Source organism: Chaetomium globosum, genomic scaffold (assembly GCF_000143365.1).
Source record: "Chaetomium globosum CBS 148.51 scaffold_2 genomic scaffold, whole genome shotgun sequence".
In the NCBI taxonomy this organism is placed as follows: Eukaryota; Fungi; Ascomycota; class Sordariomycetes; order Sordariales; family Chaetomiaceae; genus Chaetomium; species Chaetomium globosum.
The window spans coordinates 2260704-2283873 of record NT_165977.1 but is presented as its reverse complement, the minus strand read 5'-3'; the positions used below and the strand labels follow the sequence as shown (position 1 = coordinate 2283873).

At 55.5% G+C, this 23170-nt stretch overlaps 7 protein-coding genes across 7 annotated transcripts; 6 read left to right on the top strand and 1 right to left on the bottom strand.

Annotated features, from left to right (window-relative positions):
• Nucleotides 1–696: 696 nt before the first annotated feature.
• On the top strand, nucleotides 697–1655 carry CHGG_02850 (uncharacterized protein; the record flags this gene model as incomplete). The annotated part of the gene is made up of 3 exons (XM_001229365.1): nucleotides 697–744; nucleotides 814–1411; nucleotides 1537–1655. 3 exons carry the CDS (start codon nucleotides 697–699, stop codon nucleotides 1653–1655), a joined length of 765 nt encoding a protein of 254 aa, XP_001229366.1.
• Nucleotides 1656–2347: 692 nt separating this feature from the next.
• Nucleotides 2348–2572, top strand: CHGG_02849 (uncharacterized protein; the record flags this gene model as incomplete). The annotated part of the gene is made up of 1 exon (XM_001229364.1): nucleotides 2348–2572. One exon carries the CDS (start codon nucleotides 2348–2350, stop codon nucleotides 2570–2572), a length of 225 nt encoding a protein of 74 aa, XP_001229365.1.
• Nucleotides 2573–3462: 890 nt separating this feature from the next.
• CHGG_02848 (uncharacterized protein) lies at nucleotides 3463–4238 on the bottom strand (the record flags this gene model as incomplete). The annotated part of the gene is made up of 2 exons (XM_001229363.1): nucleotides 3463–3966; nucleotides 4206–4238. The coding sequence occupies 2 exons, from the start codon at nucleotides 4236–4238 to the stop codon at nucleotides 3463–3465; spliced, it is 537 nt and encodes a 178-aa protein (XP_001229364.1).
• A 1622-nt stretch (nucleotides 4239–5860) lies between these two features.
• On the top strand, nucleotides 5861–6590 carry CHGG_02847 (uncharacterized protein; the record flags this gene model as incomplete). Its single annotated transcript, XM_001229362.1, has 3 exons — nucleotides 5861–6109; nucleotides 6164–6244; nucleotides 6312–6590. 3 exons carry the CDS (start codon nucleotides 5861–5863, stop codon nucleotides 6588–6590), a joined length of 609 nt encoding a protein of 202 aa, XP_001229363.1.
• A 6090-nt stretch (nucleotides 6591–12680) lies between these two features.
• On the top strand, nucleotides 12681–14546 carry CHGG_02846 (uncharacterized protein; the record flags this gene model as incomplete). The annotated part of the gene is made up of 5 exons (XM_001229361.1): nucleotides 12681–12998; nucleotides 13094–13230; nucleotides 13319–13506; nucleotides 13609–14162; nucleotides 14247–14546. 5 exons carry the CDS (start codon nucleotides 12681–12683, stop codon nucleotides 14544–14546), a joined length of 1497 nt encoding a protein of 498 aa, XP_001229362.1.
• Nucleotides 14547–15536: 990 nt separating this feature from the next.
• On the top strand, nucleotides 15537–15788 carry CHGG_02845 (uncharacterized protein; the record flags this gene model as incomplete). The annotated part of the gene is made up of 1 exon (XM_001229360.1): nucleotides 15537–15788. One exon carries the CDS (start codon nucleotides 15537–15539, stop codon nucleotides 15786–15788), a length of 252 nt encoding a protein of 83 aa, XP_001229361.1.
• A 2370-nt stretch (nucleotides 15789–18158) lies between these two features.
• On the top strand, nucleotides 18159–21485 carry CHGG_02844 (uncharacterized protein; the record flags this gene model as incomplete). The annotated part of the gene is made up of 2 exons (XM_001229359.1): nucleotides 18159–18983; nucleotides 20004–21485. The coding sequence occupies 2 exons, from the start codon at nucleotides 18159–18161 to the stop codon at nucleotides 21483–21485; spliced, it is 2307 nt and encodes a 768-aa protein (XP_001229360.1).
• Nucleotides 21486–23170: the final 1685 nt, after the last annotated feature.

The following is a 23170-nucleotide window of genomic DNA, read 5'->3' as shown; positions in this document are numbered from 1 at the left end:
CTGGAAGCCAGGCTGCAGTGCCGAATGAAGTGTGGAAACCGTTTATGGCAGCTGGAAGCAAAGCTTGGAGGGTCCACTTGATTCAGTTAAACCAATGAGAACCATAAAGTGGGGCTCACATCTTGTGCGGGTTGTGAACACTGAAGCGGCCCTCGACTCACGAACTTCAATGGTTCCAGGGCTGTTGATGCATAAGGGAGGTGGTCTCTTCCGGGGTTTGACTTCCATTGTTTCCCAACATCTACTTCGGGTTACGAATCCCTTCCTACAACTTTTGGAGGAACTTATTTGTCTCGCCGTTCTCCCTCAGACGGCAGATCGAATACTGAATACCAAGAGACGTTTACCAGCGGGAGTTTATCTCTGATGGTGAACGGGTGGTGTGTCCGGACGTTCCAAGTAACCCAAGATACCTACCAGGTAGCTAACATTTGAGTGCTACTGCTGTGTGCTACGGACCTATTACCATGTTGTGACAGTTGCCTCCGTCCGAACTGAAGCGCCGAATGCCAAGGCCTGCGCCCACCGCCTTTGGAATTCTGCCGTCATATGAAGCTTTGGTGGGGCAATCTTTTGTACTGTGTAGGTTTCTCGCAGCTTTCGTCTCTCGCCACTCCATCCATTCCACCCCGTTGTTACAACCACCAAATCAACCCGATTATCACCAATTATTACTGTTTTTGAGAAACCATAATCATGAGCAAATACGGCGTTATGGTGATGGGCCCTGCCGGGGTCGGCAAGGTATGACGATACCCGTTATTCGCAGCAACCAGTTTTTGGATTTCCTCTGATGGCGTAACCTGTGCATAGTCCACCTTTTGCGGAAGCCTCATCACGCACCTTCAGTTAAACCGCCGCTCCACGTTCTACATAAATCTCGACCCCGCCGCCGAGCATTTTCAACACGCGCCAGACCTCGACATCAAAGACTTGATAACGGTCGATGATGTGATGGAGGAATTGCAGCTCGGTCCTAACGGGGGACTGATCTACTGCTTCGAATATCTGCTCCAAAATCTCGACTTCATTTCCGATGCGCTCGAATCGCTGACGGAGGAATACCTCATAATCATCGACATGCCTGGCCAGATAGAACTCTACACGCATGTTCCGCTGCTCCCTCCCTTGGTCAAGTTTCTTACACAGCCGGGCGCGCTCGACATTCGCCTGTGCGCGGCGTACCTCCTCGAATCGACCTTCGTTTTGGATAAGGCCAAATACTTCGCCGGGACGCTTAGCGCCATGAGCGCCATGATGATGCTAGGGGTGCCACACCTCAACATCTTGAGCAAGATGGATTTGATTAAGGATCAGATGCGGAAAAAGGACTTTAAGCGCTTCCTCGTGCCGGATACAACATTACTCGAGGACGAGCGGAAGAACAAGAGCGTCACCGTCGACGTCCGCAGTTCGGATCCAACGGATAAGGATGCAGTCATGTCAGGCGCGACGTTCAAGTCGGCTAAACGCTGCCATTGCCGACATGATCGAGAGCTACAGGCTTAGTGCACTAGGTTAAGCTGGATTGCACAGACGAGGACAGTGTTCAGGCGATCCTCAGCCACATTGACGACTGCATCCAATACCACGAGGCCCAGGAGCCCAAGGATCCGCCCGAGGAGGAGTTTGATGAGGAGTTTAACGACGCATGAAGGGGTGCACGGTGAAGCGCATGGGACGGGATAAAAAAAAAGGGCATTGCTACATACAACGTTGGTCTACGGTTCTGGCGTTTGGGGTGAGGGTGGGAAGGGGGGGAGGGGGGGTTCGGCTGGGCTTGGATGGGGTCAACTTGATTTGCATAGTTATGGTGTAAAGGTTCAGAAGCATAGGTAGTTATTTTCCTAGCGGTCCTCTTACGCATGCCGCTGTAGTCCAAACAGACCGTGTGATATGCATGCCTCGGCGCTCGTCTTCCAAAATGTCTATCTCGCGAACAAACTCGAACAATCATAACCCTCGAACTCCCGTCTCTATAATACCGAATAACCGACCAAGCCAACCCCATCTCGCTCGTCCACCAACAAACACTACTCTACGAACTGCAGCTGTATACCAATCCTCGTTTCCTCATAATCTTAAACCCCTGGCCTCATAAATCATAACTCCTCAACCCTTGTTGGTTGTTGTTGCTGGTACAACCTCTGGCGCGTCCTTGGGCCTTTCTCTACTTCAACCACCAAGGCCTGCGCGGCGCATGCCAACCAGCCCGCCAACTTCCCGGCGACGACCGAAACGTTCCCTCACGTTGCGCTTCACGCCGCGTTGCCACGCCCACGACACCAACAGCGCGACGGCCGCCCAGAAGAGCAGGCGGAAGGCGACGCGCGTCCAGAAGAGCACGATGCGACGGACGAGGGGCGAGGATCTGCAGGATGGCGATGGCCAGGAGGAGGAGCACCGCCGCGGCGACGATGTTGGGCGACGAGGAGAGGATGGTGGTGAGGCGGTCGAGCGCGGTCGTGAGCAGTGGGGTGAGGACGGTGAGGAGGTGGGCGAGGGCGGTGCGGAGGGGTTGGAGTGGGCCCCGGTCGGGGAGAGCAGCGTGGTTTGGAGGTGCGTGAGGTAGAGGAGGGTTTCGGGGGGGAGGATGTCTGGTTTGGGGGGGGGCGCGGTTTAGTTAGTTTGGTTCTCCTTCGTTTTTTGCCTCGGGGTTTGGGGGTTTGGGGAAGGGGATGGAATGGGGACGGGAAGTACCTGTTAGGAGGGAAAGCGTCCAGGGTAATTGATCCTCCATTGTTTTTTTTTTATTTTATGCTTGATACGTTGTAGCTTGATGGGAGAAAGTTGCAGAAGTTGTTTTGCGAGTGCTGGTGCTGAGGTTTTGTTGTCTTGTTTTTTTTGGTTTTGGAGGTGACGTGGGCCGACTGAAACGCGCCGGGATAAGAACCCGGGTCCTTGCCAATGGGAGCTTGGGTGGGATTGGGCCGGCCAGGTTACATGTTGCAGCTTTGAAGGAGTCGCGGGGCAACGTCTGTGAACAGGCCGTCTTTTATCGCCTTTGTTTGTTCGAGTATTCGGCTCTCATATTTTCTTCCTCGAGGCTACCACGATCGGCACAAGTGGGTCAATCATTGAACAAGGAAGGAGGACGAGGTCTGGTGACACTTGGGACGAGAACGATGACAGCAATTCCAGGTTGATTATCTTTTAGATTATGTTCAGTGTCGGGCCGGCTTAGCAACTCTGCTTCCCTTGCCAGAATGCTCATCCATGAAGTGCTCAGCCCAACGGTCTGTGGTGAACCAAGAAGCGGTCTCTTGACACGGTCCTGTCGCCAGCGTATAGTTCCCGTCCAAGTCGCTCGATAACCAAGAGACGCAGCCAATTCCGGATCTCAGTTTTAGTTCTCTCTCCCAGCCGATGTATAAAACGTGTAATCACCTCTGTCTGTCGGCCTTGGCTGTTCTTCGTGAATATTCCCATCCAAATGGGCCTCCCCTAGGTGCCGATTTCTTGCTAATAGTCACCGCATCTCGGCGCGTCCATTGTGATCCGGACTACTCGGTCTTTCCGGACCTTCTTCGCTTGTTGCTCGCGGAACTTGGCAATCTCAATCTTGACGGCCTTGTCGACACGCCTCTTCAGCTCCGGGCGGTAGCCTACCATGAACAGCAGTTCGAGCCAGACGAACAAGGGAGCCAGGAAGATCGCCTGGAAGAGGTTGTCAAGCAGTGCCGGGGCCCGCCCCTCAAACTTGCCGTGGCCGACAAACTGCGCGATCCAGGAGACAACATTTACCGCGATGGAAATCTGGTTCGTGCCGATGGGGTCCTGCAGCCGGAGGTAGTTGGTCCCAGCGGCGGCAGCGAGGCAGACGAGTGCTAGGGCACCCCCAGCAACAGGTTCAAGGAGGAGATACAGGCCGCCCCATGTGATTGCCGCAAAGGTCCCCAGGTTTAACTCGAGATAGGGTATTTGCAGCCATGACGGGAGTTCGAAAAAGGGGCCGTAATTGGAAGCCTGCACCAAGTTGAGTCGTTAGGTCATCCCGCTCGGATGCAGCCAGGGAAAACGGATGCATACGAGCTCGAAAGAGGAAAACAAAATCAGTGGCACGCAAACCAGGTGAATTATCACGTTCACTTGGTTATGATGATAAGCACCATACTGTATTGCCGGTTAGCTGCTGGGCACGTGGTACGAGGTGTCGCCAGATGGACTCGGCCGTGCAGGGTTCGGAGGTTTGCGGATAGGCTTACGAAGGTGAGCTGCCTTTCGAGGTCGAGGGACATGGCGAATTACCGGGATCCCGAGACAAAGAGGGTGACGATACTCGAAAAGAGGGAGGATGTCAGATCACTGAGATGATGACGAATGAGGTCTGGACAGGCCCGGCTTGAACGGCATTTAAGGACAAGGGCAGTGCCCCAAATTAACTAGCATAAGCCAGCGTGCTTACAGGAATGAAGTTCCGCGTTTTCAGAGGGCCTCCGAGCCTCCAATTTCCAACAACGTGGTCAAGAAAATGTGTGGATCTCTTGTGTTGAAGGGATGTTCGGGTGATGTTTGGCCGAATCGCAGCGTTGATGGGGACTCAATCCGCTGCTCACTTGGCAAACCATCGGATAAAACTTTGTGCCTCGGGCAGCGGGTCGCCTGAGCTCTTTCCCCACGGGGACAAGGGTCACCATCACGCAAGTTTCAAAATGCCTTCAGTTAGCTTTTATCTAAAAGAGAAGAAAAAGAGAAAAGTAAAATGATAAGAAATAAAAGAGAAAACACTATTCTTGAATAAACACCTTTAGATATTTTAGACATTAAGGGACCTTGAGCTTTATTTACTACGCAACTAATAAGATACCTTGATGTTGACGACATATTCCAGCAGAGGGAGGATGGGCCTCGGGTGCCATCGTCTTCGACGGTGCGGAAATGATGTCAGTGATATCAGGGTCATAGGGCCCTCCAAGGTCAACGCCGTTTGTGGTTGCCCAAGACGAAACTTGCGGGATGGGCACTCTCATCCTCTTCAGAGATCAATGTCAAAATTGGTGGATAATCCTTTTCTAGCTTGCGTGAATCGGATGCGTGAGAGCTGAGAAATTTTTTTCCGTAAAAAAGATGAAAAAGGAGATAAACAGAAAAGAGAATAACAAAGTACTTCATAGAAATGCATAAAACTAAAAAAAACCAGCAGATTCCACTCTGAGAGAATTCCCCTAATTTGCAACTTCAATGCTGTCTCCTTTCTTATGCTAACCTTCCCGTGTTCGTATCGCCGTCTCGCTTCTTAGAAAAACAAAAAACAACTACCTCATTAATTCAACGGATGCTATCTTCCAAATTCTCGGACTATTTTCACCTGGTTGCGATCTGTGAACTTGTGCCAAGACCAGATTCCCCAAATGAGCCTGCAGCTTGCGCACGGACCAATAGCTTAATCAAGCCGCCACCCCAAGCGAACCAAGGGATGCTCAAACAATGGACCTAGTAGGGAGCACTCGGGCACTCAGCCTTTTTTTCACTTCTGCATGCGTCAGCCTCGCCCAAGAACATCCGACCGTTTGTCGGTGCATCAAAGACGGCGGGGCGCTTTCTCGAGCTGCGCAAGTCTCTTAACACCTCTATCGCATCTAAGCAAGACGGCAAGCATGTGGGCGTGTTTGCACCCTTGCTTTTAATTTCCATTGGAGATTCTATCTTTGTAACTAACTAGCTACCTTACCGATTACCCAGCGACAATAATCGATAACTCGCGACGCGCTTCTCCCTCCGCGGTCGCAAACTCCTCTTAACCGACCTCGACAAGGCCATTATTTAGAGCTCGCGCATCGGGCGCCTGCCCATCTACTTGGCCAGATCGATCCGATCACCATCTATCATCTACCATCCGTCATCTCTACAATTTGTCAAAATGTTCTTCCTTCACAACCTCGAGCGGCGCGTCACGCTGCATCCCTCGTACTTTGGGCGAAACATGCATGAGCTCGTCACAACAAAACTGGTCAAGGACGTCGAGGGGACATGCGCTGGCGATTACTACATTATTGCCATTATGGATACATTCGATGTATCCGAGGGTCGCATCCTCCCTGGGAGTGGCCTCGCCGAGTTTACCGTGGGCTATCGCGCCGTGGTCTGGCGGCCGTTTAAGGGCGAGGTGGTAAGATTTGGGCCACAGCATGGTGGTTGCATTTCTTCTTGCTGACGCAACCAGATTGATGCGATTACACAAACCGTAAATCCTCACGGTTTCTTCGCACAGGCCGGCCCGTTGCGGCTGTTTGTTTCTTCACATGTACGTTTCCTCTTCCGACGGGCCTAATTACCAGTTATACCGATTACTGACGGAACCCTGCTCACAGTTGATGCCGGACGAAATCCAATACGACGCCAGCGCCACGCCGGCGCAATTTACCAACAACGCCGACATCGTGATCGAGCAGGGGACACACGTGCGTGTCAAGATTATCGGGTTGCGGACCGAGGTCGGCGAGATGTGGGCCATCGGCAGTATCAACGGTGATTTCCTAGGGTACGTACTCGTGCTTGACTACACGTTGAGGATAATTGCGATGTTAACCGTCTTGATACTGCAGCTGCCTCCAGGCATAATATCCCGGAAGCAGACCATGGCTTGTTAACTTGTGAGGAAAATGCGGGACGGCAGAGCCCGTGGTACAAGAATCAAGGCAGGTCGCAGTTCAACCCAGCTGGACTGCTCCTATACCGGCCAGACAGTTTTGCACTTGAGCCAGCTTTCATGACCCGCAGTAAGATTAGCATACACGCATCTATGCTGCTGAGAGTTTGCCAAAAAGGGGAGCCGTCCATCATTCTTGGAGTGGATAACTGGATTATTAGGGACGGCACCCTGGCCTCTTTAAATGCGTTCATTGTACGCAGCTGTCAATTTAAACTAATTTGACTCAAGAAAGCATTCCGTCCCCTGTTATTACTCGATCATGCACCTCATGTGCAAGTGATCAAGAGGCGAAGAGGGGGGATGAAAACGAGACCGGAAGCTCCGGGGTCCCGGAAAGGAGCTGATAAGAGATGCCGGCAGCTAACGCGACCTCAGCTCGTCCTCTTGCTTCTGCCTACGGCTGGAGGCTGGCCTCACCTCATTAGTGATCGCCTGCTATTTGTTTCCCGCCCGCCGCTGCTGCCGAGGTGGAATGGCTCTCCAGAGGCTCCGCCATGCCCCTTTTCCGGTTTTAGACGGAGCTGCATGATTCTTATGGCACCATCAACAGCCCCTGCCCGAGTCATTTCGGACGCGTTGGGCTGCTGTGTTGGGCCGTTGTGCTGGGCTGTCGAGCCGAAATTCCGTCTCTGGAGACGATCGCCAACGCTTTCTTCGGACGCGTGCTCGTGAGCTAAGCTATTGGTCATGTTCAAAATGTCAGGTATATGGCAAGCCGGGTTATGAATACAACACTCATACCAGACTAATCAGTCCCCACAGGGCTAATTGTCTTAGGGATGGAGGGCGTGGGGGGTAGGGTGCCATGGAGGGAGGATCATAGCACGGTAACCTTTCTTCTCCCCTCAAGCGCAAGAACGAGAACGGAGATTAGATCTCGTGTGTTGCTTTTCCCTTGACTAGCTCCTCCCGTGTCCCACCTCGCTGCAGAGTTTTCTGCTCACCGCCTCCCGCTCTTACAGATGAACTGTGCCTCTTTTCCTCCAGATGGCGAAAACCACCGTGGCCCTCCAAGTCCGAGGTCCGCATTGACGTTTCTTCGCCCTTCCCGATCTGTCCATCCCCGTCCTAGTCCAGCCTCACAACCTACATGCATGCATATGCAGAAAACAAGCCCACTCGAAGCTGCCCGGTCTCCTTGCCCAACCAACTCGAAGGATTTGTGGGCTGGAAAAGGAACTGTGATCGGCACGCATGCCGATATACGTCTGCAACTATCGATCCCCCCGCTCCGTGGTGACCCTAAGTCCTGTTGGAGATGCAGCGATTCCCCAGATCACCCTCGCCTGCAGGCATGGGTGCGTGTGCTGATGCTCCAGGATCGCCCGATTCTGCAGCCTCCATCACTTCCAACACGCTTTGAGCTTATTACCGCATCCAGACACGGTGGTGTTGGCCTATCCGCTCCCAACTGGTAGCCCGAGCTCTTTGATGCTAGCCGTTAGCGGCCAACAGGAAGAGAAGAGGGGTCGTTGCACCTACGCTACACAGTCCACAGGGCTAATGCTAGATGGATAGTAATACATCACAGCAGCAGCAGCAGCAGCAGCAGCAATCTCCTGCTGTGCCCGTCAATAGCTTCCGTAACAGTGCCAACAAGGCATGTCTCATACCTCGTACGCGGACTAGATACGGTACGGCCCGCGGGAAAAGGGGGGAAAGAGACTTGACACTGTGCTGCACATAACGCGGGAACGGAGAAGGACGTAAAGTCACCGAGAGCCACGCTAATGCAGCCCCGGGGTAACATCCCTTGACCGAATACCGAGTCCCTTCGGGAGACGGTGCCGCGACCAAGATCGGGTTGACACTGGTTACGGGGTGATTTCCGCGCTTCCCTTGCTTCATCATGTGCGGATAGTGAACTAACTCGTTCCGGATGGCACTGTACAAGCTGCTGGGCGACAGAGACATGCTGCCAACCCCCCTCCCCCCTCGACCTCCCCCGTCTTCTTCGGAGCGAATCTCCTGATGTCGTACAAGATCATCTTCATGGATTCATGTATGTACCCCAGCTATTTCGGCAACCAACTTTGAAATCTGAATCAACCCCACCGTTCCCGACATGACTTTGTCAACATATCCAATGGTAGAGGCCTGGGTACGAACAGGCTTGCAGAATGATGAACTGGCAATGCGACTGCTTTATTAGGGCGGGCCTCGGCGCATGCTGCATGTCTACCCCTGAAGCTGAAGTACCCTCGGAATTCTTGGTCTGATGACATCCACCCATCCAATCCAGAACGACAAGAAAAGAAAGGAGACAATGTATCGTATTCGCGTCAGCGAGGTTGTTGTGTGGGGCACAACAAGGCGGCGGAATCTCGATGGCAGACTGCCGTGTACCCAAACATCTATCTCCCAAGCCCACCGACCGAGGATTTGGGCCTGCCGTGTAACCTCCTGGGTTACACAAGAAGGAGGTTACACGGATCACCGCCCTGCCCTGTAGCCGGGGCCACAAAATCATTGTTTGCTTGTGCAACGTACGTAACTATTCCTTCTGGTAACTTGAACCCCTTCGGCGGCCAAGCTCCTCCCTTTCCTGTCCTTGCTCCTTGCTTGCCTCCGCGGGGCATACACTTCTTCTTCCCGGGCTAGCACGGCATGTCGTGCTCTGCTGTCTCACCTTCGAGCATGCATGCCTAGTATCAGCAGCCAATAGACAGACTCGGTCTCAAACCCGAGCCCTTGCAGATCCACCGCCGGCCGTGAGACAGTCACCGAAGCGCAGCCGTGCTGATCATCGTGGAGAGGAGGACGACAGCGAGAAAAGGCCAGGACTGGCCGTTGGATTTGTGCCGGGAAAGGGTGGTTGCCGAGACCGGATCTTCGATTATAGTCCTTTTTGGGCGAGTGTAAGTGGGAGTGCATCTTTGACAGATCAGATACATGTCATTCATCTTCGGAACCGGGGGGGGTGCGAACTCAAGGGGACTTGCCCAGCCGAGGCGATGCTGTCCACAGAACCCAGCCAAGTCCCGGTGTTCTCGGGCCTGCATAGCGCATTGATGCACGAGAATGCGGCCGCATGCCAGATGTCAGCATGCCGTCCGTCCAGTCCCCATCTTGTTGAAGAGGCCACCCCCTTGCTTAACCACTCAGAGAAACAAAATTTCCTCTATCGATTCCCATAAGCACTACCCGCAAACAGGGTTTCTCTCGAAGGCGCCCCGAGGGGTATCCATACCGCCAAGATAGAAAACAGGATGAACATGTTCATCATGACGGTGGCGTTGAGGGGGCCGGGCAGCCGATCGGAGAGCTAGGGGGGGACAGAATCCTGCCCAACACAGCGCCACTGGCGGGACGTACAGACATGTATGTAGTTAGCGCCGCACTTGCTTTCTGCCACTTACACGCCAGACCCAACTTGGGCTAGGGGGAGGCGCTTACAGGTTGTACGACATCATCAAGCAAGAACTGTCACCGACGCTGGCCACGACGGCACACCTGGGGGTAGACAGTCATTGGATGAAGAGCGCCAGTTCGTCTGCCGTGGTTCAGGGGTTGGGTTGGACAAGACAGGAGACAAGATAAGGAAACAACCGCGGAAGTTTCGGGAGAGATGGGAGAGCACTCACCAAACAGGGCATGGCCGGGAAGCCAGAACTCGGCCGATCGCAGCATGTGGGATATCGTTTACCGGAGGAGCTCCGCGTCCGAGTCTGAGCCGAGCCATCCTTGTCTACTTCCTGAGCAGGAAGAGCAGGGGCAGACGGGTTAGTCTCAACTCGCAAAATTCTCAGCAATAGAAAGACTGTCATGATAACTGCCAGCACAAGTGCCGTAGTTAGCCTTCCAGGGGTACTTGCCGAAGTGGATCTGCAGCACCAGCGAGAGCAAGATGCCGCCTAGGGGCGCACCCGGGGCGGCGCAGCCGTTCGCGAGGACCCTTTCTCTATCAAACCACCAGCCCACTACACTCGTCAGCGTAGCTATCACCACTCCCGGGTTTGTTAACCGGGGATCATCATCAACACCCACACCAAGTCCACTTCCTGACTCGTAAGAAGCGTAGCAGTGATAGCAAGCAAGCCAAGGCCTAACTAACCGAACGAAAGCAATGCAAAACAACACAAAGCAACAAAAACGCTCCCATGCATGGAACCCCCGCAACCGCCATACAGCCCATAAACTGCGCATAACTAACTTCCACACCACCCCAGCGCCACAAACCCACCCACATACCACATACTCACATCCACAACCCACACCCTATACCCAGCAACAACCCACCCCCTTTCCTCACCATTCCCATCCCCATCTCCACACCCCCACCCCCTCACAATTCACACCAGGTCCCCTTCCGTTCCTCTGTAGCATGTGGGAGAAGGGACGGTGCGGAAGCTTGTGGAGGAGGGGGGAGGGGGTGTGTTTTAGGGGGGGCATGGGGTGGTGGTGGAAGGGGTGTGGCGAGTGTACTTGCTGATGTTGATGATGATGGTGATGATGCCGCTGTTTGTTGTGCATGTAGAGTTAGAGCGGGGTGATGGCGGGCCGCCGCTTGCTTGCTGTTGTGTCATGCTGCTGGTCGGCTGCAGCTCCTTGCGGCTTGTAGCTGGGGCTTTTACTTCCGGGTCCCCGGTTCCTGGTCCGGATGATGCTGGTGGCGTTTCTAGGGTGCTGCTTTGGTTGCCGCTGGCCGGATCCGCCGGCGTGAGGCTTCTCTTGGGTGGTATCTCCTCCTGGTCAGTTATCACTTTTTTTTTTTTTTCTTTTGGCCTTTCTTTTCCCGGCTCGTCCCTTCGCTCGCATGCAAGGGGAGATCTTTTCCGCACTCACTCGATCTTATGCTGGCTTTGGTCCGTCCTGTCGCTGCCCGCGTCAGTCCCCGGCCGAGCAGCAGTCGCCATGGCGGTGCTGGCTTATAACAGCAAGGGTCTCGGGTCTCTGAGGAAAGCGGCGCCCCCAACCCTCTGTCATAACGTGCTCCCTCACGTGGGATTGGTACCGTGATAGAAAGAGCCAACTCAAGAAACGCCGAGGAAGAAACACGGGACTTGACAACAGTATAGGTGAGTGGCTTGTCTATTGCTTGCTTCCCAGATCATCTAAAGAATCTGGCTTCCCCCGAAGTTAACCAACCACCGACATCTCCCCAAAAGCTAAACGGCGTTGCCTCAACCACAGGAGAACTGACCATGTCGGCAGACAACCTTAACCCCTTACATCCTTGGGTCATCAGCGTCCAGAACCACCTTCCGGGTTTATTTGGAAGACGAGAAAGAGTGTGAAAGACGGCCAGGCTGTGCAGTCGTCAGTCATCAGTCATCAGTTGGTTAACGTGGACAAGCACGGAAGGGCCGGAGGTCAAAAGCGGGATCAGGAAATCCCGAAGAGCTGCGGCCGGCGAGCCTCACCACCAACAGCAACTGCGGTTGATAAGCCCTGCTGCCATTCACCCTCGAACCGCTGGCGGTGTCGTGTTCACCGGGCCGAACAAAACAAAGGAACAGGACTACTGTGTAAGCCGCAGTGGTAGGAGGCCAGTCCAACTCGGACCCAACAGACTGCCCGACGACTCAGTGAACTCCGAGAGTTTGTTGCTGACCCGGGGGGCTTCGCCCGAGCAGCAATCCACACGGATCAAACTGCAACTGTGGTGGGACCCCTGAGCGGCGGTTGCGCAACGGCCTTGTTAGGACCAGCTGCAGAGCAGATGCAGCAGGGGGGAGGACAAGTACATTGTGGTACCTGTTGCCTTCTTCACTGCCACGGCGTTTGTTGCCACAGCCCGGTTGTCGACGCAGCACGCTGGGTTGAGTCGAGAACGGCCGAGTAGAAGAGGGAGCGGCTCATCGGTTGACCCGAACAAAGTATAAGGGGGTCGCCCGGGGGTTGTTCAACTCAATTGTTCAACTCAGCTGTTCAACTCAGGCAGGCAGGAGTGAACGCCAGGCGGACTCGGACCGGGTATCAAAAACCGTTGCCTTTTCGAAAAGGTGACCAGAAACTATTAATAGGCCAGGGAAGACCACGCTCTATCACTCACCTACATTCCTCACAACCAACGACACAACCAACAATGCCGCTCACTACGTTTCCCCCGCGGGGGATCCTCGGTCACGGTCCGAAGATAACAACCACCAAGCTGACCTCGGCACGATGGGTTGGATCGATCCCACGGCTCCAAGCCCAGTTTGCCGACATCAGCCCGGCCCTCGACAGCAGCGCCCGCACTCTCCCACCCCCAACATTCAGCTCGATCCCCTTCCGCGGGGCAGCCCCCCCGCCGGTGCGGCCGGTGGTGTCGGCGTACCCGCAAAACCGCGACGAGTTCTGGCGCAAGGTGCCGCTGTGGGGGAATATCTCGGCCAAAGAGTTCCTCTCACACAGCTGGAGTGTAAGTCTGGCCGGTGGACCCGGTGCAAGAAGATGAAGGGCCCCCTTTCTCACACACATCTCTAGACAAGAAATATGGTCGAAACGAAACCACAGCTCTTCAAGTTCTTGGAGACGACTCTCCCCGAAGAAGTGCCGTATGACAAGTCCGGCACACGGATGCAAACCCGCGACGAGTTCATCCAGGATGTCTTCGAGGGCATCACGGCCGCCACCATGGCCGTCCGGATGACGTGAGTGACCAAACCACACCAACCCAGCCCTCGCCCCCCGCCCTGCAGGACCAAAGAAAGGAAAGGAACGCACAACTGACCTAAACAGCCCCTACATCCTCAGCCGAATCAACTGGCACAACCCGCGGCACGACCCGATCGCGCGGCAGTTCCTCCCGCTCAAGTCGCGCATGATCCCCGACCACCCCAAGCTGACGCTCGACTCGCTGCACGAGGAGGCCGACTCGCCCGTCAAAGGCCTCGTCCACCGGTACCCAGACAAGGCTCTCTTCCTCCGTAAGTCCGCTCCCAATCCATGCCCAATATCCCCCAAAAAGTGAAGGGAGAAAGACAAGGTCCCCCCAATAACTAACAACTCCACCCCCACCCCCCAACCAGCCACCTCCGTCTGCCCGACCTACTGCACCTTCTGCACGCGCTCCTACGCCGTGGGCGCCGACACGGCCACCGTGTCCAAAGCCTCGCTCAAGCCGGGCCGCCGCCGCTGGGACGAAGCCCTCGCCTACATCGCCAGCCAGCCGCAACTACAAGACATTGTCGTCTCCGGCGGCGACGCATACTACCTGCAGGCGGAGCAGCTCGAGCAGCTGGGGGAGCGGCTGATCGCGATCCCCCACATCCGACGGTTCCGCTTCGCGTCCAAGGGCCTGGCGGTGGCGCCGGGTCGTGTGTTGGATCGTAGTGGGGATGGCTGGACCGACGCGCTGGTGCGGGTGTCGGACCGCGCGAGGCGCGCGGGCAAGGCGGTGGCCTGGCATACGCATTTTAATCATCCGTCGGAGATCTCGTGGGTTACCGAGGCGGCGGCCCAGCGGTTGTTTGAGGAGGGGGTGATGGTGAGGAATCAGTCGGTGTTGTTGAGGGGGGTGAATGATGATGTGGAGACGATGGGGGCGTTGATCAGGGGGTTGGCGAATAATAATATCTTTCCGGTAAGTGTTTCCTGGCTGCCTACCTACTTAGGGGAGAGGGAGGGGGTTTTGTAGCTTGGGCTGGCTGACTCGATGATACGGCAGTACTACGTCTACCAGTGCGACATGGTCAAGAGCGTCGAGCATCTGCGTACGCCGCTACGGACCATCCTTGACCTGGAGGCCAAGCTCCGCGGATCGATTGCGGGCTTTATGATGCCGTCGTTCGTGGTCGACCTGCCAGGGGGCGGCGGAAAGCGGCTGGCGTGTTCTTATGAGTCGTATGACCGCGCCACGGGCATCTCGAGGTACACGGCTCCCGCGGTCACGGGGCGTGACAAGGAGAACAAGGTGTACGAGTACTACGACCCGGTCAACTCGCTGCCGGGGAATACGGCATCATGATACTAGGGGGTGACCGTCGAGGTCCTGGGTCGAAGGGCGGTTGGTAGTCTGGTAGGCGGCATACTTGGGAAATTTCTCATATTTCATCGAGCGGAGTTCTGGCATGCCGTTAACATGGGGAAATAATGAATGGAGAACGAAAGTCAAGAATAGAATCCGAGGTGTTTGCATGTCACCGACCCTGTTCCGGTTCAAAAGGAGGATGAGGAAGGGGTAGGTGTCTTATTCGACAGGGTAAGGGGCTCATCATGGTTTGCTGCTGCCACCCACCAACCAGAGGAACGAGTGGCTTCAGGATGGTTAGATGCCAATCTTACTGTCGATAGCTAACAGTCAAGGGGGGCTGGATCGAAGGAGGGCGAAGCCGCCACATAACAGGCGGGATCGTGGCATTATAGCGCCCATCTCATCCTGAAAACCATTTTGGTGTGCGCCACCACCCAGTTCCCATCTTCATGGTTGTTTCCGACGGACTTGGTGGGCTCGGGGATATAACCCCCCACACCGGCGCCTCGGGGGGCTTGCAACGGCCCCGCCCGGCCGGACTGACCCACACACGGCCCCGAAAAACATCGGGACCAAGCCGGGGGCTCGAAGAAAGTTCAATAACTACTTCGTATTATCGGGTGTTCCATGTCGACAGGATCACCCGGTTACGGGTAGCTTTTCAAGGACGCCGGCCCAAGTTTAGGGGCTGATTGCATCTCATCTTTGCCAAAGGCGGCGGAGAAGCGAGACAAGCGCGATTTCTTGGTCGAGCATCCGGGCTGGCGGGGATAGGGAGATTGCAATTTCCCAAGAGAGAGGAGCCAGACTTGAGCTAGTTTGGTGTTTTGCGCCCTCCCACCTCCCCCGAGCAAACTTGGTCAAGCGTGGCACTAAGTCGGTGGGTTTCCAGTTTTAGCACAAGTGATGAGTTGATCTTTCTCGTCTCGGCCTCGGGGACGGCATGTTGCGCCTTGAGACCCACGCCCGCGTTGACATGTCGTGATGTGCATTGTCAAGTTGCTTCCGAAAAGTGGGCGCCGTCTCGATGTCGACCAGGAAACCCTGTCCGGCTCCCGCAAAGCCAATGACAATCTCTCGGAGATCACCTGCGTTGTTGATGACAGTGCCAGAGTCAACGATTACCGAGATTCAGCCTTCCTTGTCTTCCCCAGGTCCTTCCAGATTCTTGCTAGACTCGGCAAGTGGTTTGCGGAGTGTGGCCCGGGTGACATGTGGATCGCGAGGGCCAACTGACGACAGCCCGACTCAACTTCATGCCAACTACATGCCAACTGCATGTCGTGATCAATATTGCACGTGGCGCTCGGGACGCTTGCGGTTGGCAACGAAGTCTGTTCGGCATGTTTCCTCGGTTCCTAACGATGTGCCGACCTGAGGAAGCGGTCTTAATTGCATCTCGTTGGGGTGGTGCACTTGCAACGGGTTCCTGCATTGTCTCTAATAACGCGCGCCGCGAGACCAATGACAACAGGCGTAACTCTATCTGGAACTGCGAGTTCCCGAGACGTGGTCGCCGGATGGGCGGGGTGATATCACTGATGTTAATATGGTCGATCTTGGCTGGGACCATGTGCATGTCCGTAGGGCAGTTTGGGCGAGATCTTCTCGAAGGCCAACGTTGTATGGTTCGGTCCCTGCCCGTCGCTTAAATGGGCGGTTGCACCGAGCCACGGGCTGGCTTCATGCTCAATGCGTCTCTCGGTTAATTAAAGCAACGCGCTCGATTCGAGCATGGACGCGAGGTTGGACAGAGAGCGAGCGAGCTTGGGGGTTGCAGAGCAGCCGTGCCGTTCTTCTGCAGATGACGCCCGCGGGGATGGGCCATGATTTTTTGCGCGGTAAATATCTTTTGACAGCTGTTATGGTTGTCAGTCAGCTCAGATATTGCACCGGGATAGATCAACGGGACGGTTGTGTCGTCGTGAAACATGCATGTCTGAGCCATTGATCCCAGTCCAAACCCGACGCCTGAGACTTCTCGTCGTTATCGCGTAACTGAAAAGTAAACAACCCCAGACCAGGGGGTCCGTCGATGGTTCTGGCCTGGCGAAAGGGAAAGGGCGGTAAGTCTGACGGCTCGTTTTTCGACGCATCGACCAACAATTCTCCGCTGCCTGTTTATGCCTGCTCGTTTCAGATGGTTAACTCGCAGCATGACTGCTGCGAGATCAGGGAGGAAGCTTGACTGACCGCCTGCCACGTGTGAGGCGCCGGATCTAAGACATAGCCGCGAGAGGATCATCTGGACCCGTTATCTGTCTCCAACGGTGAAGCGAGGAAGCCCAGAGCGTAGCATTATGGAATACTTTGTCGTACCGACGACACAGAGATCCTTCGAGATGCCTAATCCCACTCCACCTGCCAGCTCAGCAGTGGAGTGCAGAAGTGTAAAATAGCAAAATAGCTCAAAGCGAGGGGTCAAACGAAGTCATACGAATTGAGAGCGAGACTCCGGAGCTGGCTGTCCCGGATGTTCTGGAAGTTAGATGCGAGCTTCTGCAGATTCCGTACTGTGTGTTCATCATGGAATTTGTGCACCCAATCGCCGCTCAGAGAGGCGAGCTCGAGGAAGAGCGGACTGAGCCTCATAACGCCATCGTGTTTGGGACAAACTGCATAATGTTGGACAGGCGCCAATGTGCAGCAGGGTTGGGGGTACGGTACGGTAAACTTGCTGTGTACTTCGCACATGTACAGATTATTCGTATACCTTCCATACGTTGAACACACATACTAGGTTCATGTACGAATAAATCGAAGGGTTTTTTTGTGTTGGTGATGGATTGGGTAGGTTGTGGGCGTGCAGGTGGGGGGACCCGACTTCGCTCTTGCCTGGGCTTCCACTCAGTCCACCTGTGCCCTCCGTGCCGCAGCCTCCAACTACTGTGTATGGACGCAATTGCGAGGAACTCCAGTCGTGCTTACAGCCTCAAGTCGGGTTTTGCCAACAATTCAAATGCAGTGGCGATCCTCCCAAGATTTTGCGCGGTTCACCTCAGCTCAGCAGCACACACGCACGACGCGGAAGGGGCTGATACGGGAGGTCCAACCCCGGACGCCGCCCACATGCTGCAGGTCCACGGGTGTGCTGTTCGCCGAGCCTGTACTTGCACCTGAGCTACCTGGGTTGCATCTTCTGTAACGCCCTGTTGCTAATGGGAGGAACTCACTTACCCCGAGAATCCAATTTTCGTCCTTTTTACCAAGAAATATCGGAACGGACCAGCACTATGCCATTGGCAATATCAATGCCAATCCACGGATACTAAGGTACATACCTAATAAAACACAACAACGTGTTCCTTCCTCGGACTATTTTCTCACACTTTTTTTTCTTCTCTTTTCCTCCCCACCATCCCAACATCCCGCAGATCAGGCTCGGGGTTGTCTGTCATCCATGGCGCTTCGTCGTCAATGACCCGCTTTCGAAAAACGGCTTGTCTTCCTTGTCTTCCTTGTCTTCCACTCGGAGGCTGAGCCTGGGACCCTTGCAACGTCCCTGGCGCTCTCTCGTCTTGGCTCGCCGCGAGGTCCGTCCCCAACTGGCTGGACCCTTGAAAGGAAGACCAGGGCAGCTCGCGCAGCCGGCAGCCAGTTAGCGAGATGGGCAGCAACCAGGCCTTCCTGGCGGCTTCTTGTCGTGCCCCAGAGCGCGGTGGTGGCACTATTTCCGGATGGACTCCTCCAGGGGTTCGTTGTGGAGTGATGGACACCTTTGACGCCCGCGACTCTGGTGACATGCCAGTGCTGATTCGAGCAATGGATGCAGGGGTAGCTCCCCCGTCGGCTCGTCCGTTACCAGACGAACCCTTGACACCCCGGAGAGCTTCATCAAGCCTTCCTTTCCTCATCAGCAGCTCATCTACCCCCTCCCCCCAGACTCCCTCTTCACCTCTCATCTGGCCTCACGATACCTGCCAGACCCCCAATCCGCCTCTCACGCCACACGCCAACTACACCCAGCTTCCCTCCTCCTTCTACTTCTCTCCCTCGGCATCGAGATCCAGCGGCGCCTTCAGTTTATCGTCTGACCCCAGTGACCTCGGCGACGACATCTCCAGTATCATTATGCCCGGCCAGACTTTCGAGGCCCAGGCCGAGCATCGATTCCGATCCCACAACACAGCCGACTACTTTTCGTTAAGCTGTACTGCGACTAATACGAGCCTCGACGACATCGCCCAGCAGCCACCTTGCTCGGCAGGCAGCGGGAAGAGCGCACGAACCGCGAGTCCGATGACCTTTGCGCGTTGGGGGAGGCGACAGCATGATGGAGAACCAGCGAACAAGCTCAGAAGGCGAGATCACGGCAGCCGAAACGGCCTCTCGAGATCTGGTAGCATCCAAAAACGACAGACTCAACCCGGAGGTGCCCCACAGATGACGCGGGAAGAATTTGAGGCTCTGCCGCTAGCAATACAAAGAAAGGTGTGTAGAAACCGTTACTTTTTCATTCTTTTCTTATTCGGTTTCGTCATATCCAAGACGCACGGCCGCGAAACTCGATGAGTGAGCTGTCGGTTCGTGTTGGCGTGCTCAAGCTAGAGTCTGGTCTCTTTGGCTTGGCGCGCAAGCAAACAACACAAATCCAGAACGACCCGGCCCCTCCCGTTTCTTCTCACCCTCACTATTGGCTCGTCCTGCAAGTGCTGGGGCCTGCAGCCGGATTCACATTCACACTGCCCACCACCAATGGGAGGGGGCTCTCCAGAGGACTTTGCTCGCATTGGCACCGTAATGGTTGCACTTGCGTCGATGGTGCGGTGGGTGGGTTCAAGAGGCACCAAGGTCTGGCAGCCAAAAATGCGCGGCAGCTAGGGGACTCGGAAACCATCACCGTGCCGCGTACCTGAGCAAGGGCCACAACTTAGACAAGGGATTCCCGAACTGTGCAGCCACGGGCTTGCCCAAAGTCAGGAACACCCGACCTGGGTATCCCAGCTTCGGGAAACTGCGGGGGAGACGGGAAGCTTGGGCCAACTGCTTTTGCTTCGTTGCGATATGCGAGATGCCCGCCAACCGGACTGCAAGATCACTCCGTTAAGCCGTGCAAGGCGCTGATGCGGCCTTGCTTCTTCTGCCGGACTCCACCGAAGTGGTGGTGATCCCCTGGCGAAGGTGCTCACGGCAAGAGAGGCCATGCGTGGGTAGCAGTGTGCTCAAACGCGCAGCCATCGCACATGCACCTGCTTGAGCCGAGCTGCTGCTGGGGGAGGGGGCGGGAACAACCCCATCACGAGCCCTTTTAGCACCTACAGATCCCGCTCGCCATGCCCTTTAGTTCTTCTCCCTGCTTGTCGTTTCCCGTGGGACGTTCCTTGCATACAGCGTGCCATTATCACTTTGTGGTTGAACTGCCCTTGGCCAACCAGATCAATGGTCACCCTTGACAGCCTCTCCTAGCCATCATACCTTCTTCCTCTTACTAAACCGTGCCTTCCCCTCTAGTACTTCTCGACCCTCGAACGACTGCGTTTCGCCCAAGAGTCAGGCCTTGTCGACGGCATCTCCCAGCATTACGACGACATATCACATTTCAAGCGTAGAAATCCCCGTCAGGAACGCACTTCCTCGGAAGAACTCGTTGGTCGATCTCAGCACGAATCCGGCTTCGAGTTTCTCTCGTCCACTTCTGATTCGTCGCCCTTGTGCGTTGGTCAGCCAGAAGCAACACAGGAAGTAGAATCCCGCCGCCCTGCGATACGGCACCGTGCCAGTGTCATTTTTGACGCGGCCGACGAGGCCGTATATAGGCTCAACCAGCAAGCTGGGTGGAGAAATCGGTCCCCGACCCTCGATTCTGTCACCCCGCCACTCTCCCCTACTCGGCATAGCATGGACTCGCATGATGGGTTTAGGAATCACCTTGACCGTCCCGCCGACGGCCATGTACCCAAGTCGTTCTACGACAGCTTTCGGTGGCTTGACGAGGAGGAGGACTTGGATTTACGCCTCTTCCTAGACGACTACCACGCGAACTTGCGGGAGGGCACGCCGACGACCAAGCAACGGCCATCGTTCCGTCGCACCATGTCGATATCAAAGGCCCCGTTCGGTCGTCGAAGCTCCGTGTCGTCGATTAGACCTGTCACGAAAGACGCCATGGCCCCGACATCGCCGATCCACAGCCCAACTGGTAGCATCTCCAACGGCTTGACTCACGTAAGACGCAAGTCGCGCGCCTTGTCTCTCATCACGCCAAAACATGGGGCTCAACCTTCGATCACGGCATTTGACCCCGCAGCCGCGCACTATCAGGATCCCGAAGCGAGATTGAAGTTGCGTGTTTATCTGGCCTCGCCGCAGAAGTTTGATGAGGCTGTTGAGTTTGGATTCCCATCGGCGGACGTGCTGTCGGCTGCACCGGCGGTTAATGCGGAGAACACTGGGCTTCACGGGCAGCCGAAGCCGAAATCAGCCGATGCCTCGTCAAACATGCACACGTTCTTGGCCGATCACGATGACGAAGACGAGCTGTCACTCTACAGCGACCACGCAACGTCGCTGGGTGACCCCGATTCCCCCAAAACCCCGGAGCCAGTCGAACAACGAACTGTCGCCCCACGCCACGGGCGGTTTGCCTCGGCAGATGCTCTTAGCGGAAGAGGGTACGGAAGGACCACCCCGGAGGGGCCTTTCTATGTTCAAGCGCCAGCAGCCTCTCGCGAGATGACTCTGCGTATGACGCTGACCCGGCCCGATCTTCGTGCCCACGAGGACGACATGTATGGGTGGCAGCAGAAGCCGGTCTATCAACAGCATGCCCGCCGACCAACCGCAATGGCGTCTCTCGCCACAGATAACAGAGCCACACACACCGCAACGCACAAAGAGAGCCTCGACAAGTTCCCCGAAGTCGACCACTGGAACGAAACCGTTCCAGAAAAGGGGGTGATGAGGCGGATCTGGAACCGCGTCCGGAGGGGCTGAGCACCCCAAGGACATTCTACAACAGTGCCGTATCACGCAATTTCCCTCGCTTTCGCAACGAAGTAAACGCCTTCCAACTCTCGCTACCATTGGTTCCTTCTCCCTAATGCACTTGGACTAGAAGCGTGCACTTGGACTAGAAGAGATTGGACCACATGTCTTTTTTTCATTACCTGTTTTGATGTTTTTTTTTTGCAAGGTGTTGGTTGGTTCTCTTTTGTCAATGCATCATGTTTTGGTGCCGGCTGGCGGACTCTGTGTATAAAAAGGTTTAGCATCTCACGATGGAGTTTCTATTGTAATAGTCATAGATGGGCGTTGAGAAAAACGGAGCACAGACATAAAATTGCAAAGCCTTTCTGTTTCATTGGATCCGTATCTGCATTGTCTTGTTACCATCGAGCCTCTTGAATGCCCAAGTCAAACGAATGCCAGGGACGTTGTGAAAATGCTCCCCACACCTCGCCCAGATCGGCCTCATGGCGGCCATCAACCCACACAGGCGCGCACATGTTCAAGCATGGCCGCAGATAGGTAGCCGCGGCAAGGCCACCGAACCAGTGTGGTGGGTGTGGTCTTGCGAGACCCCGCGTCACCTCGAGTCACTCGACGTCACATCGGGCGCTTGGGACTGGGGCCTATCATTGACGGTTGGAGTTTAGTCTGTTTGTGAACACAGGTCTCTGCTGCCCCCCGGCAGGCTCTCTTGATCACCTGAGATGTCTCAACAACAACAATCGGGTTGATACGAAAAACCCACCTCCGGGACTGACAGCCGGAGAGAGAGGAACCGAAGAGACGGCGGGGGGACACGGCGGAGCGGTGAGTTGCTGACTGAATGACTGTGACCGTCACCGTCACTGTCACTATCACGAAGTGACTATTTACCGATCTCCCGGTTGACCGCTCTGCTTCCCCCTTGCCCCTCCGTCCGAAAACCGAGCATGCGGACACCAGCCTGGGTTCCTGGTCCCGGTCCCGGGGAACAAGAACGCTCTCCACACAGTTCCCAGTCAGCACTGCTCCGTTCCCTGCCCTGACAAGATGATGGGCGGATCGATAGAAAACACGCAACACAAAAAGAGAGAGAGAGGGCTCCACCCCGCTCTTTCGCTCCGGTCCGGCCCCACACGGATCAACCGATGGGATGGGCCCCCCGGGGGATCCAGGTGGGGACGGGGTCAGGCCAGGCTAGCACGACGGTTGGCATAGTCGTGTTCATACCCCCTGTGGCCGGCTGGCTGCAGCTGCGGCTGGGGGGGTTGATTGACCCCTGGAGCCCTGGAGCGCCCCTGGCATAGCGGGGGGGGAGGGCTGCGTGGGGGGAGGAGATCACTCGGTTGGATAATCTTCTTTTTGACAACGGTGCTTGCAAGGCGAGGAAAGAGGACACACGTGCAACGGAACTTGCCACGAAGGAAAATGGTAGCAGGGAATATATTTTTTTTTCTCGAGGGCTAAATTATATTTCTTTTCCCGGCTGGGGCTGTCTCGCTCTGAGACGGCGGTGTAGAGCCGGATCCTCAGATCTCAGACAGACCAGACGGGGGTTGACGGAGATTTCCGGACTGGGAAGATCTGTGGAGCTGGGACAGGAACTGGAACTGGAACGGGAACGGGAACTGGAAGCTTCGAGGCCGCGTCGGCTGGGCGAGGCGAAGGCGGCCGGTGTTTGCACTCCGTCA